The sequence below is a fragment of the Nyctereutes procyonoides genome, unplaced genomic scaffold (assembly GCF_905146905.1).
Source record: "Nyctereutes procyonoides isolate TBG_1078 unplaced genomic scaffold, NYPRO_anot_genome, whole genome shotgun sequence".
NCBI lineage: Eukaryota > Metazoa > Chordata > Mammalia > Carnivora > Canidae > Nyctereutes > Nyctereutes procyonoides.
The window spans coordinates 18699412-18714541 of NW_026575033.1; the positions used below are offsets into that span (position 1 = coordinate 18699412).

General features: G+C 33.6%; 1 protein-coding gene across 1 annotated transcript in view; it reads left to right on the forward strand.

The window, feature by feature from the left end:
- The window catches only part of COG6 (component of oligomeric golgi complex 6), a 92004-nt gene that overhangs the window by 31763 nt on the left and 45111 nt on the right, over positions 1 to 15130 (forward strand). The window contains exons 12-13 of the mRNA XM_055317314.1: positions 3565 to 3656; positions 9048 to 9165. Of these exons, the coding sequence (XP_055173289.1) occupies positions 3565 to 3656; positions 9048 to 9165 (210 nt within the window). The remainder of the gene's footprint in view (positions 1 to 3564; positions 3657 to 9047; positions 9166 to 15130) is intronic.

Sequence of the window (15130 nt, forward strand, 5' to 3'; positions counted from 1 at the left end):
ATTTTAAAACTAATTTTTTTGTTGTTTCTAAGATTTTCTTTGGTATTTTGTTGTAGGCAAGGAAATATCAGTTGACATACCCTTGTAGCAATTGATTTACAGATTTAATTATTACTATAATTTGATCATTATAGGGCTCGATTGCATATTCAGTAAATGAATAGCAAATTTTTTTTTTTAAGATTTTTAAAATTTATTTATTCATGAGACAGAGAAAGAGAGATAGAGAGGCAGAGACACAGGCAGAGGGAGAAGCAGGCTCCATGCAGGGAGCCTGACGTGGGACTCAGTCCCGGGTCTCCAGGATCAGGCCCAGGGCTGACAGTGGCGCTAAACCGCTGAGCCACCCAGGCTGCCCAATAGCAAAATATTTTGAAACTACTTTACTTAGTTCTCTCAAATGAAATATTTATTTGCCACAGTTTGATTCTCAGACATTTATACTAATGTAAATGTTGCTTGTTTTGTATACTAGCAGTTATTGGAAAGATTAAAAAAAGAGAGAATAAAAATGTTTCTTTTTCTACACTTTTCATATTTTTTTGTGACTACATGGAGTTAAATGAAACTTATCATAACAATGAGTAAATTGCTTTGGTGAATAAATTGTATTTTATCTGCCTTATCTTTCTCTGCTCCCTTCCTTACTTGTGATATACTATGTTCGTTATATTCCTGATTCCTCTTTTTGTTGTTGTTAAAGTAATTGTTTAAAATATAATTCTAGAATCTGGGGGTTGGAATGGAGTTAAGAATTTCTTACTCTGGTAAGAAACTCTGGTCAGAGTAAGAAATGTTATTATGATGTTAAAAATATTAAAATTATACCCTTTGCTTATATAAAGAAATTATATACCAAAGTGTGCCTATGTTTTAAAATATACCTCATTTCATCTTTCTTAAACATGGATGTCCAGAAAGGTGTTTATAACAGTTGTAGGGCATTATTGTGATTGCCTGTGAAATTTTAATGTAAGATATCAAAAGGTGAAGGAAAAGCTAGTAAGCAAGCAAAAATATTTCTATTGTAAAATGAATAAAAATTCTTTTAGTTTCTGAAGTGACAGAAACCTTAGATCTTTTCATATAATTTTTTAAAAAAGATTTTATTTATTTATTCATGAGAGACACAGAGAGAGAGAGAGAGAGAGAGGCAGAGATACAGGCAGAGGGAGAAGCAGGCTCCCTGTAGGGAGCCTGATGCAGGACTGGATCCTAGGACCCCGGGATCATGCCCTGAGCTGAAGGTGGATTCTTAACCGCTGAGCCACTCAGGCGTCCCTGATAGTAATTTTAAGTACATACTCCAGAGAATATTTAACAGGTGTTCACAGTGACAATTTATACTATTTTAAGAATTTTCTTCCTATATGACCTCATTTAGGTATCTAATATTCTCAGTTGAAATACTGTAGTTGTCAACTGAGAAAAAGCAACAACAACAAATTATTTTAACATTTTCTTTTTTTTTTTTAATTTTTATTTATTTATGATAGTCACAGAGAGAGAGAGAGAGAGAGAGAGGCAGAGACGCAGGCAGAGGGAGAAGCAGGCTCCATGCACCGGAAGCCCGATGTGGGATTCGATCCCGGGTCTCCAGGATCGCGCCCTGGGCCAAAGGCAGGCGCCAAACCGCTGCGCCACCCAGGGATCCCAACATTTTCTTTTACAATTATAATTTGAAATGTTTTTTAGTGACCAAAAAATATATATAAAATTATAAAATATATCTAGCAATATAAAATATTTTACATTCCATTAATAGATTTTTTTTCTAAACTTTTCATAATGGCATATGGTATTGGATCTTTTGATTAAATATCTCTCACTCAATCTTGTTTCTTTGTAGGAGTGAATCCTTTTTAGGAAAGGGGAGATATAAATTTTTAGGAGCATAAAGAAAAAGTTGTAATGGTAATGAAGAACACCCTGTGAAACTGTGGATTTGGTTTACTCTATCCTGTGTTTAACCTTTACAGTATATGTTAATAAAGTAAAACTTCATAGGTGGTAGACTACATATTTGTAAATGTATGCATAAATTATGATTATTTCCAGTTTTAAAAATCTGTATTTAAGCTTAAAATTACATATATTGTGGAGAAGGTGCTATGTATCATAAACATCAAGCCTGTTACTTTATAGGTATCTCTATTTTAGAGTTGAAGCTAGCCTTATCAGAATTAATGTGTTAAATTTTTGTTTTTCAAGTGCATAGGTGGTAAAATGATGTCTCTTTTAAGTGAATGTTGTGGATTGCAGGGAGATTACCAGCAGACATTTGAATTCTATCTCTTTTAATAAAAACTTTAGTGTACTATATGCTCTGACCTTCATAAATTATGGTGGGTTCTATGCTGTCGGTTCACAATTAATATCTTTTATATTTTACCTAATAATTATATTAAAATTTAGGAAGTATTACTTTTAATGATATAATATATAATTTAAATCACTATTGGTCCAGGCCTTGGACATAGAAAGGAATTATAATATGAAAAATCTTGGTTTTTAAATTCACATGCCATTTGTGCTTTATAATACATGTCAGTTACCTCACTAGTACTTTATGCCATAAGATTATAAATTTCATAAACGTATTCATGTAAAGGTCATTTAACTTCTGTAATCTAAGAGGGTTTTATATGCTCATACATATATTTGTAAAATCTATTTTAGCAAATTTTATATGTTGGCATTATGACATATTCCAAAATCTAAGTATAGAGAAACTACATACTTTCAAAAGCGTGTATTAAGCATCTGTGTATATACTGTTCTACCAGATGCTGTAGAGATGTAAAAGAAGCAGAAAACACAATGTCTGTGTTTAGAATCTAGTTAGGAAACAAGAAGACACAATGTAAGCAGCAGCTTAAGAACAGATATAATATGCAAGTAAGCACATTAATCAGTGCAATTTAGATTGTATCCATTAATTAGGGAATGCAAAGGAAGGGCAAGGTCAGTGAGGAATGGAGTTTAATTAAAGAATCTTAGTAGTTAATCTTAAGAGAGATCAAGTTAACTTTGAAGTATAGAAGAATATTAGACATATATATTGGTACTAATTTAAGATTTGTCTATTATTGTCTAATGAAAGAGGAAAATTGGTATAATAGTTTGAAGATAAGAATTCTGTGATTTTTTTCTGAATATTTGGTGATAGGGCAGTATTTGCATTGATAATCTGTTTTTAGGGATGTAACAATTGCTTTGCAAATAATGCTGAACTAAATTCCATTATAATCTGGTGAAAAACCTCACAATGACCTCATCATTATATCATTTCTGGTAGCAACTGCCTTGAACCAAATTCTGTAGATAATGGATCTTTTCTTTTTAGTTTTTTTTTTTTTTTTAATGGAGTATATCTGTGTTAAAATGTTTCTTTTATTTTAACCATCCCCTATAATTTAGTATTCAGAAATTACTTAGAAGGAATTTTGTGATTTCTACAATATTAAATTTTATCTTTTTATATGCTATTAATACCACGTGTGATTATTGAAGGAAAGTTAAGCCTTTAAGAAATATTTAATTTTTTTTCACATGTTTTAATAGGTTCGAATTGAACAAGTAATAGTTGCTGAACCTGGGGCAGTTTTGTTATATAAAATTTCTAACCTCCTCAAATTTTACCATCATACAATCAGGTAAGTGGAGTGGTTAAATGTGTTTTATTAAGTCCTATATGATGGGGCACCTGAGTGGCTCAATGGTTGAGCAACTGCCTTTGGCTCAGGTCATGATCCCAGGGTCCTGGGACCTGAGTACCACATCAGGGTCCCCGCAGGGAGCCTGCTTCTCCCTCTGCCTATGTCTCTGCCTCTCTCTCTGTGTGTCTCTCATGAATAAATAAATAAAATCTTAAAAAAAAAAAAAACAACTAACTAACTAAATAAATCCTGTGTGATAAATCATTTCAGTTAGAACACAGTATAAGGGTTTTGTTTTTTGCTTTATTTGTTTTGTTTTCATCATTTGTATGACTAAATATAACTAGCAGAACCTCTATACCATATGAATTATTATATGCATATTATTTATGCTGTATTTAGAGGTCTATTATTTCCTTTTCTTCCCAAATGTAACTATACACATCCACTCACAGATACGTACACACATACAACTTAGTAAAACTTATAGGGCATTTTTTTTAATCCTTTTGCATTAGTAAAAGAGATCCATGACACCTAATGTAATTATACGTTATACTCAGAATAGGGAATAATAAGTGAAGTGTACTATCATTGATGTAAATAGTGTTATTTAGTTTCCTATTAGTGATAAAGCAGAACTATAGCTTTATCTGCTTTAAATAAAAGCTAGTTTAATTAGGAACCACTTGTTTTCTCTGTAATATGATCTTTGACTTTAAAGTATGCATTTATTTTCACTTTGAAGTGATGTTATACACTTGAGCTCTCTAATTTCACTGTAAGACCATGTTCCATGTGTAGTTGTGTTAAAATAATGTCTTTTCAAGCTAGATTTTGGATAGTTTCCTTGTTTATTAGAATGATTTAACAGTTATCTTTCATCCAGTATGCTAGAAGCAAGAACAGAAGTCCAATTGTTAAAATCCAGGAGGGTTATTATAACTAACAGATCCAGGAGAGGTGTGGGAATCACTAGTTCAAGAAGCACCAAAAGACTTTGACAGTGATGTTACCTACCTTCTAGAGCTGAGACTAGCCACCCAAAACTTCACAGCTAAGAGATGGATTTCATATGCTATTAGTAGATTTTTAAATAAAACCAACAAGCCATAGGCAATAAAACTAATAAGAAATAGGATTTGCATTAGTCCTCTAACATTTTAGATATTTATTAGGCTGTATTAGGCAAAGGTAGTGATAAATTATTTTTTACATTATTTATGTAGTAATACCCGTGATAGTACTGCACAAAATTTAGTATTTGAAGATAATGATAACTTAATTTCTAATGCAAAGAATGCTAAGAAAAGGTCATTTGAATTCTGAGGGTAATAGGTTGCTTAGACTCAGAATTATAATTTTTCTATCTTTGAAGATGATGATTTTGAGGATGACGTTTAGATCTTTTGGTACATTTTTTCCATATACTTTTTTTTTTACTTGTTCACGTATTTCCTCATTTAGTCAATTAAAAAAACAGATTATAAATGTCACTCTTCCTGATGCAAAGGAAATGGCAGTGAACAAAACTGCTTACACTTACATTTTAATGGGGGAAAGGCAAGTATATATAAAGTAACAATTTTATCTGGTGATAAGGGCACTGAGGAGAAAGAAAGCTGGAGAAAGTAAATAAAGTATAGGGAATGACCACATATGAGCAGCTGTATGCACATGTAGCTGTTTTAAAGGCCTTTTGGTGGAGGTGATATTTGAGTACAGACCTAAATAGTATGAAGAAGTTGGGCATATAAAGATCTCCGAGAAGAGTGTCCTAGGCAGGTTGCACTCTGACCCTGAGGCCAGAAAAAGCTTCCATTTTAGAGGACCAGAAGGAAGGCCTAGAATGAATGGAAGGTAGGGAGAGATGAAATCAGAGAGGCAGGCAGAGGCCAAATCATGTAGGACATTGTAGGCTAGGGTGAGAATTTAGATTTTATATTAAGTGAGTTGGAGAAGATGTGTGTGTGGTGAGGTGTGTGTTTCAGTGATTTGAGCTGATTTATGATTATAAGGTGACTCTGGGCACTGTGGATAATGTGGTGTGGTGGGGTAAAGTAGAACAAGGATGGTATTTAGGAGGCCGTCTGTACTCTTAGTAGAGATGGTGATGAGTCACAGTAGGGTGATAGTCTTGGAGGCGGTGAAAAGTAGTTGTTTCCAGAGACAGTAAGATATATACATAGACTAGAGAGGGTGAGATGTGAGGAGTCAGGGATGAATTCTTGGGTTTTGGTTTGAACAGTTAGATGATTGGTATTGCCATTTGCTGAGAGGGAGGAACTTGGAGAAGACAGGTGAATGGGAGTGAGTGGGTAATGAAGAGCCCAGCTCAGTTTTGACTATGTCAGAGTCAGCATCCCTGTGAACATACAGTGGGAAATGTTGAGTGAGCAGACAACAGAGAAATCAAGGCTGAACCTATAAACCTGTTGGTTTGCAGCATATAGATGGTATTTGAAGCATTAGAACTCGGTAGGATCACTTAAGTGAGTGTAGCTAAAAAAGAGGCCTAGGACTGAGTTGTGGGGAGCTCTAATATTTAGAGATTAGGAAGAAAAGAAAACCACAAAGAAAATTGGAAAGGAATAGCCAGTGATGTTGAGGAAAAGTGGAAGACATACAAGTCTTAAAAAATACTTTGCATCCTATACACTAAAACTAGAGGATGGATTCCATCAAAAGTCTGTAGTAAACCAAGAAAAGGAAGATGAAGAACCCATAAAAACAGGGAATCCAGCATACTTTGATACATTCCCTTTCTTGTAAAACTTTCTCTCTTTGTAGTTAATAATTGCTTTGTTTTTATACTTGCTTACTTTCCTATGTCCTTATTATTTCAGACCCAAACTCTAAAGTAGAATCTTACCTTTTTTTTAAAAAATTTTTATTTATTTATGATAGTTACACACAGAGAGAGAGAGAGAGAGAGAGAGAGGCAGAGACATAGGCAGAGGGAGAAGCAGGCTCCATGCACCGGGAGCCCGATGTGGGATTCGATCCTGGGTCTCCAGGATCACGCCCTGGGCCAAAGGCAGGCGCCAAACCACTGCGCCACCCAGGGATCCCGAATCTACCTTTTCTCACCATATAGTCAAGCATATCAACCAATCCTTCCCGACTTCTCCCTCCTCTCACCTTCCCACATCCATCTTGGAGACCTTGCTCTCTTTCTCTAGTCTGGGCTGGTTGCTCTTTAGGCCTACTGTAAGGCTGTGACACAGGGTTTTAATCTTCTTTATCAGCCTGCTCATTCTCTTATGTTGAAATATCTTATGCCTTGAGCAGCTCTGAATAGTATTTACATGACTATAATAATGTAAACGTTGAATATTTATTCACCAGAACCTTGTGAGATAACTGTATTAGGGAGCCTAGGAGAGATAAGTTTGAGTATATTGTGGTGAGGCATGAGCATTATCTAAGAGGATTTAACTCTCATCTTCTGTAGCAGGGTTTTTCTATATAATACCTAATGTTGAAAAATATAATAGGATAAGCGTATTAGATAGAAATATGAAATGAAATGCAAAAGCACCTACAAGTATCACCCCAGTTACTGGTACCTAGTGAGTACTTAGTAAATAGTAGTAAGTTCTAGATCCGAGTAAATGCAAAATATGACTGTTAACTCCATTTTAAAAAAATTGAATGTAAATATATCTTGATATCTCACCAAAGTTTTCATTAAATTATCAGTTTCCTGTGGTGCCTGGGTGGCTTGGTCAGTTAAGCATCCCACTCTTGGTTTTAGCTCAGGTCATGATCCCAGAGTTGTGAGATCAAGCTCTGCATTGGGCTCTGTGTTCAGCTTGGAGTCTGCTTGAGATTCTGTCTGCTTCTCCCCCCACCCATCTTCCTGCTCTTGTTCATGGTCTCCCTCTGGAATCTCAAAATAAATAAATAAAATCTTTAAAAAAATTTTTAAAAATCAAAATAAATAAAATATCAGTTTCGGTTTGTGTCCATTAGGTGTTTTTCCCTGTTGCTTGGTATGGTATACTTTTATTCAGAGGCATACTTACTTTTATTGTATGCATAGGCATATATGATGGTTTTTTTTTCAATTTATTTTGGTTTTTAGCTTATAATATTTTTAACTGAAATATTTTTCTTTTTATAATGTAGGTATCATGGCTGCCTGTTTAGGAATTTGCTTTTACTTTGCTGTTTGCTGTATTTTTTTTTTAACTTAATTTGTTTTGTCTGCATTAACTATATAAGAATTCATTACAATTTGTTTTAGTTTCAGAATCCATTGAAATATATAGTATTAGTATTTGCTTTTGTAATATGTTATATGCAGCTTACCAGTTTTCTGTAAATTTGCTGTATTTTTTTTTCATTTGCTTACTATCTACTAGTATTTATCAAGCCATTATATTTATTTTGAGCAATCTAAATTTCTTTTAGGCATACTAAGATGGTACTGTGCTGTTGGAAATTAGGGTTTCCTGCTGGATTATGGTATATTTTCACATCAACAAAAACCTTTCCCCTAACATCACATTTTTAAATGACTTTCAGTACATGAGTTAGAATAAAATTGGGATTGTTTTATATACGTGCTTGTCTTATATTCTTGCAAAAATGAGAAACTCCTTGGATAGGTCTAAGAAATATCCTTATAATAGCAAATTGAGGAGTACAGAATGTGCTAATAATTCAGTATTTTAAAATACTATCAGATTTTCATAATCAGTTTAAATATATTGCTATTTAGGCAGCTGTATAAAAATTGAGAAACTTTATAATTTAGATACGATGTAACAGTCTTAATTGAAATAATAACTCAGTGTTAATAAAATTTAAATATTTTATGAATAGAGCTATTGATGGAATGGCTTCCTTAAAATTAAAATTAGGTCTTGAATAATCAAGAGGTGCATTTACTATAATAGAGAAAAATAGAAAGATGAGTTGGCATATTATGAGTGTCTTTTTTCTAAAAGACATTGTGCAACACTGAAAACATTTGTTCATCACCTAACTCTTAAAAAAAAAATACCCTGTCATTTTTATATGAACCTAGAGTAGTTGTTGTTAATTCACAAATTATATTCTATATACACACTTTTTTAAATATCTAGAGTGATTTTTTGTTTTGTTTTTAGAGCTAGAGAGTGAGCGTGAGGGGGACGTGGTGGGAGGGGCAGAGGGAGACAGAGAGAGAATCTTAAGCAGGCTCCATGCCCAGCTCAGAGCCTGATGTGGGGCTCGATTTCAGAACTCTGAGGTCATGACGTTAGCTGAAATCAAGAGTCAAACACTTAACTGATTGAACTACCCAAGTGCCCCTAAGTCTAGATCTTTTAAATGAATTATACTTAAAGAAGTGATTGTTTTAGCCTCTGTTTTGCAACCTGAAATATTCTTTGCTTTTAGTGGCATTGTTGGAAATAGTGCAACTACATTATTGACTACCATTGAAGAAATGCATTTGCTAAGCAAAAAAATCTTCTTCAATAGCTTGAGTCTTCATGCAAGTAAATTAATGGACAAGGTATGTTTGAAAAATGCAATTCTTAAACTATGTGAGTGTGAATCTTTCACATTTAAAAATGTTGCTTTACAGTTCTTACATAGGTGACCATTTTTTCCCCCATTCCATATAATGTTCTTTTGAGTTCTTCTTGTGAACAACAAAATTTATTTTGAGATGGCTTTACTGGATCTAGGTTTATAGGCTGGGTTCCTGGAACAGTTTGACATTGAGTCATAATTGGAGGTAGAATCTCAAGCCTTAGTTTCACTACCAGTTTTCTGTAACCCAAAAATTTGTAATTAAAGCAAACTTTATTTAGGTCAAGGCTAAGATGATATACAGATTGGAAAACTGAAACTCTTACTAAATTTTTTTTTTCTAAACAGCTTGCTTTATATTTTTACTCTTTAATGGTCCAGTTTTGTCCTTAAGAAATTTATGCTCCTTTGAGTTGTATACTACAATCAATTATGAAAATAAGGTAACAAAAAACTCCCCACAAAAAACAACCAACCACAAAAAGAATCCTGAGAACTAATATTTTTCATTGGAGCAGGGTGTTGTGGCAAAACCTTAATGAATGGGTTTACAATAAGCAAATCCTTCTTTATTTTTGTTTCATTATTAAGGACTCAAGTCTTTTAAGGATACATCACAATCACCCTATGTTTTTTTCTTTTAATCATACCGCTCTAATAAGCTGGCTTTATTAGACACAGATTTGTAATATAGTATAGAATAGTGAGTAGCATTCCAACTTAGAATTCCCTAGTCAATTTTTATATCCCTAAGCTCAGAGAAGCCTTAATAGGAATCTGCTTTCTGACCCACATGCATAATTCTAATTCTTTGGAAAAGCAACATGAATTTATAGACCTGGACCTATTTAAATTTTTTCCTGCTTTATGTATTTTTGTTTATACCACAAGTTTACAAACAGTTCTGGTTATGTATATGTTTATATGAGTTCTTATTTAAACAAAAATTTTTAAAAATCATTCATGCTATTCTGAACATGAGTAAACATGTGCTAGCTGATGAGAGTACAGTAGTAAACAAGGTTGGCTAGCCTCATGTCATTTTTCCTTTTGTGGAAAATAGTTAAATTAATTGATGATTGCTATAGAATCATGTATTTTATGAAAGACATGTGCCCAAGGTGCTGTGCCAACACAAAAGGAAAAGGAGCTTTCCAAAGAGGGAGATAGAAGAGTTGAACTTTGAAGAATATGGAATTTAAATAGGCAGAAATGAAGGTGGACAGAGGTCATCCTAAGTAGAGGAAACAAAAACAGTATGTCCAAGAACACAAGCTGTGAGTCATCAGTAAAACAAAATTTTCATTTATTAGAAAAATCACTTGCAAAGTGGTATAGCATGTAGATAGGAGAGAGACCAGGTTACAGATCTGAAGATTAGGAGAGTATCAGGGTAGTTTTTTATGAAAATACATGATCTAAGGTAGAGATTCTAGGAAGAACCATGAAGGAACACATTCTTAAGGGATAAAGGTAAACCTTCAGAATTTGGTGACTGATTGAATATGGGTATATGAGAGACAGGAATCTAAAATAATTTCTAGGGCAGCCCGGGTGACTCAGCGGTTTAGCACAGCCTTTAGCCCAGGGCCTGATCCTGGAGACCCAGGATCCAGTCACACGTCAGGCTCCCTGCATGGAGCCTACTTCTCCCTCTGCCTGTGTCTCTGCCTCTCTCTCTCTCTCTCTCTCTCTCTCTCTCTCATTCTGTGCCTCTCATGAATAAATAAATAAAATCTTAAAAAATAATAATAATTTCTACATTACCAACCTAGGAATACCAAAATTAATCACAAGTATATAGAATATAGGAAGAGGGTAAAGTTTATAGGATGAAGATAATATTGCCCATGTTAGGTAGACAGGATAACAGGATACCTTGAAATATCCCGTTGTTCTTTGTCTAATCTATCTGGGAGCTGTACATATGGGTTTAGAGAGTTTTACGTGTAAAAAATAGTTGAATACATGGATCTGGATGAGGTCACTAGGAGTCATGTTTAAAAGGGTAGAGTTCACAGGACATATGGTCTTGGAAAACTCTAATACTTAAGAAAAGAAGCCCACCCATGGTAGGATGCTGAGGAAGGATGACAAGAGAGGCAGGAGAAAAATGAAGAAAGGGTTTTATAAGAAGAGCCAAGAGAATAGAATATCAAGGACATTATTAATGACCAGTATTGTATAAAGATTTCTAGTAAAACAAGGACAGCAGATTTGTTATCCTGGGCAACACATGACATGTGTTAGAAATTCTTAGCCAAAGAAAAAAGGAAGTTAAAAATTTAGAATATCAGAAATAACCAGAGATAAGAATTGAAATTCATTAGGAAATACCATGTTAAAATACAGGAATCTGTATTATCTACTATACAATAATACAATCTGTATTATCTACAATAATCTGAAGATCGGGAAAAAAAAAAGACTGATTTTAAGACAATATATATTGACAGAAAGGATGAAAAAGAAGCGGAAAGCTTGAATATACCTACCAAGAAAAGAAAAACTATTAAAGAACATGTGGCTTAGGCCTAGTTTATAGATAATTTTATTCACACCTATCATTCTCCAGAATGTAGGAGAATATAGAAGACTTCCCAGTTCACCTTAGGTGTTTTAACACTAACCATACATGTCCAGGGAAAGGAGCCAGCTCAGAAGAGAGCTGCGAAGACCTTAAGGGTTACATCTCAGGCTGATCCTTGGTACACTGATAACAATTTAAAAAAACTGAAAACAGTAACAGAAAATAGCAAACCCTGAGGAAGGAGGAGAATCTGCTTTTCAGAGTTAGCAAATCTTTACATTGAATTGTTCAGTTTTCAACAAAAAAACCACAAAGTAAACAAAGGAAGAGGAAAGTGTAGCCATTCACAGGAAAATACATAAACAACAGAAACTGTTTTTGAAAAACATGGTAGATCTATTAGACAAAGGCTTTAAAACAATTATGTTAAAGATGCTCAAAGAGTTAAAGGAAGATGTGGGCAAAATCAAGAGAACAGTGTATGGACAAAATGAAAATATTCATAAAGAGCTGAAAAACCTAAAAAGACACCTGAAATTCTGGAGTTGAAAATACTTTAACTGAAATGAAAATTTTACTATAAGGATTCAGAGGCAGATTTTAGCAGGCAGAAGACATAATCAATGAGCTTGAAAATAGGACTTTAGAAATTACTGAATCTGAGGAATGAATGAATAAAAGATAGGAGAAGTGAACAAAGCCTAAGGGACCTGTTGAATACCATCAAGCAGACTAACATATGCATTATGGGAGTTGCAGAAGATAGCAGTTGGAGGGCAGAGGGAATATTTGATGAAATAATGGCTGAAAAATTCTCAAATTTGATGATAGATATGGGGTAAACATACATTAAAAGGTCAATAAACTACAAGATGAACTCGGAGACCCACATCAACATCCTTTATAATTATAATCACATTAGATTTTGAAACAAAAAATAAAGGATCTTGAAAGTACCAAGAGAAAGGCAACTTGTCACATAAAATTATCAGCAGGTTTCTCATCAGAAACTTTGGAGGCTAGAAAGCAGTGGCTTTGAGCACATTAAATGTTCTTTGACTCTTTAATAAGACTTCTTTATTTGGCAAAACTGTCTTTCAAAAGTGAGGGCATTCTTTCACAAAAGTGAGACATTCCCAAATAAACTAATGCTGAGGGAGTTCAATACTAGAACTGCCCCACAAGAAATGTTCAAAGGAGCCCTGCAGAGAGAAATGAAATGACAGTAGACAGTAACTTCAAGCTTTATGAAGAAATAAAAATCTCAATAAAGGTAAATACATAAGCAGTTAAAAGCTAGTATTGGGGCACCTGAGTGGCTCAGTCATGTCACCTGACTTCAGTTCAGGTCATGATCTCAGGATCCTGGTATTGAGCCCCACATCAGGCTCCGTGCCTCTCCCTCTGCCTCTCCTCCCGTTCATGCTCACGCTCTCTCCCTCTTTCTCAAATAAATAAATAAAATCTTAAAAATAAAAAGTATTGTAACAAGAGTTTGAACTCTATTTTTTGTTTTCTCCATGATTTAAGAGACTAATACCTTTTAAAAAAGATTTATTCTAAAAACTAGTATTGTTGTAACTTTGTTTTGTAATTCCATACTTTTTCTACATAATTTAATAGGCTAATGCATTTAAAATGATTATTAATTTATATTTTATGACATCAACTGACAGAGTGGCGATGGAGCTATAAAAGAGTAGAGTTTTTGTATATTATTGAAGTTAGCTGGTAATTTCAAGTTAAGAGTGTTAAATAATTTTCATCCTTAAATGTAATCCCCATGGTAACCACAAAGAAAATAGCTAAATATACACAAAAAGAAGTGAGAAAAGAATTTAAATGTTTCATTCACTACAAAAACCAACCTAAAAGAAGACAGTAATGGAGGATATGATAGACCCCCCCCAAAAAAACTATAAGGTATATAGAAGATGATAGCAAAACAATGGAAGTAAGTTTCTTATCATTATTTACTTTAAATGTAAATGGATTAAACTGTCCAGTCAAAAGACAGAAATTGGCAGTATGAATAAAACCACAAGATACAACTGTATGCTGTCTACAGGAGACTTATTTTAGATACAAGACACAATGAAAGTGAAAGGAAGGACAAAGATATTCCTTGCAAATATAACCAAAAGAGAGCAAATGCAGCTAAAATAGCATCAAATAAAATAAACTTTAAGTCAAAAATGGTTACAGTAGATAAAGGACAATTATATATTAATAAAAGGTTCAGTGTAGCAAGAAGTTAAAACAATTATAAGTATTTACATAACTAATGACCAGCAAAATATATGTGGCCCAAACTGATGTAATTGAAGGAAGAATTAGATCTACATGAGTAGTTGGAAACTTTAATAGCCTTTTTGCAGTAATGGATAGAATAACCAGACAGAAGGCAACACAGTAAACCAACCAGATCTAACAGACATATATAGAACACTCTACTCGATAAAAACAACAGTATACACATTGTTATGAAGTACACATGGCTCATTTTCCAAGGTAGACCATATATTAGTCCACAAATTAATCTCAGTAGATTTTAAAAGATAGATATGATACAAATTATCTTCTTGATCACAACACGATAAAGTTACAAATCAGTAACAGAAGGTAAACTCAGAATTTTATCACAGATCTTTAGAAATTTAACAATTGTTGTTAAGACAATAAGAAATCACAAGGGAATTAGAAACTACTTAGAGACAAATGAAAATGAAAACACAACATGGCCAAAATTTATGGGGCACTGAAAGTGGTATCAAGGGGAAACTTTATGGCTATAAATACATTAAAAAACAAGGAAAATAACAGATCAGCAACTAACTTTACAACTTAAGGAACTAGAAAAGAATATACTAAACCCAAATCTAACAGAAAGGAAATAATAAAGATGAGAGCAGTGATATATGGAGTTAGGAAAACGATAGAGAAAATAAGTCAAGCTAAAATATGGTTCTTTGAAAATGTCAACAATTTTTTTAAATGTCAACAAAATTAACAAACCTTTAGCTAGATGGTCTAAGAAAAAAGAAGACTCATATTACTAAAACCAGAAATTAAAGTGGGGCATTACTATCAATTCTATGGAAAGAAAAGTATTATTGAAGAACAATATGCCAGCAAATTGGATAATCAGATAAAATGCACAGATTCCTAGAAATACAAAAGCTACCAGAACTCATGAAGAATTAGGTTGAATAGACGTGTAATTAGGCGAGAGATTGAATTAATAACAAAAACTTGTCCTCCAAACAGAAGCCCTAAATCTGATGACTTCACTGGTGAGTTCTATCAAACATTTAAAGAAGAACCAATACCAGTCTTTCTCAAGCCTTTTAAAAATTGAAGTGGTGGGAATACTTAGCTCATTCCATGAGGTCAGCCTTCCCTAATACCAAAGCCA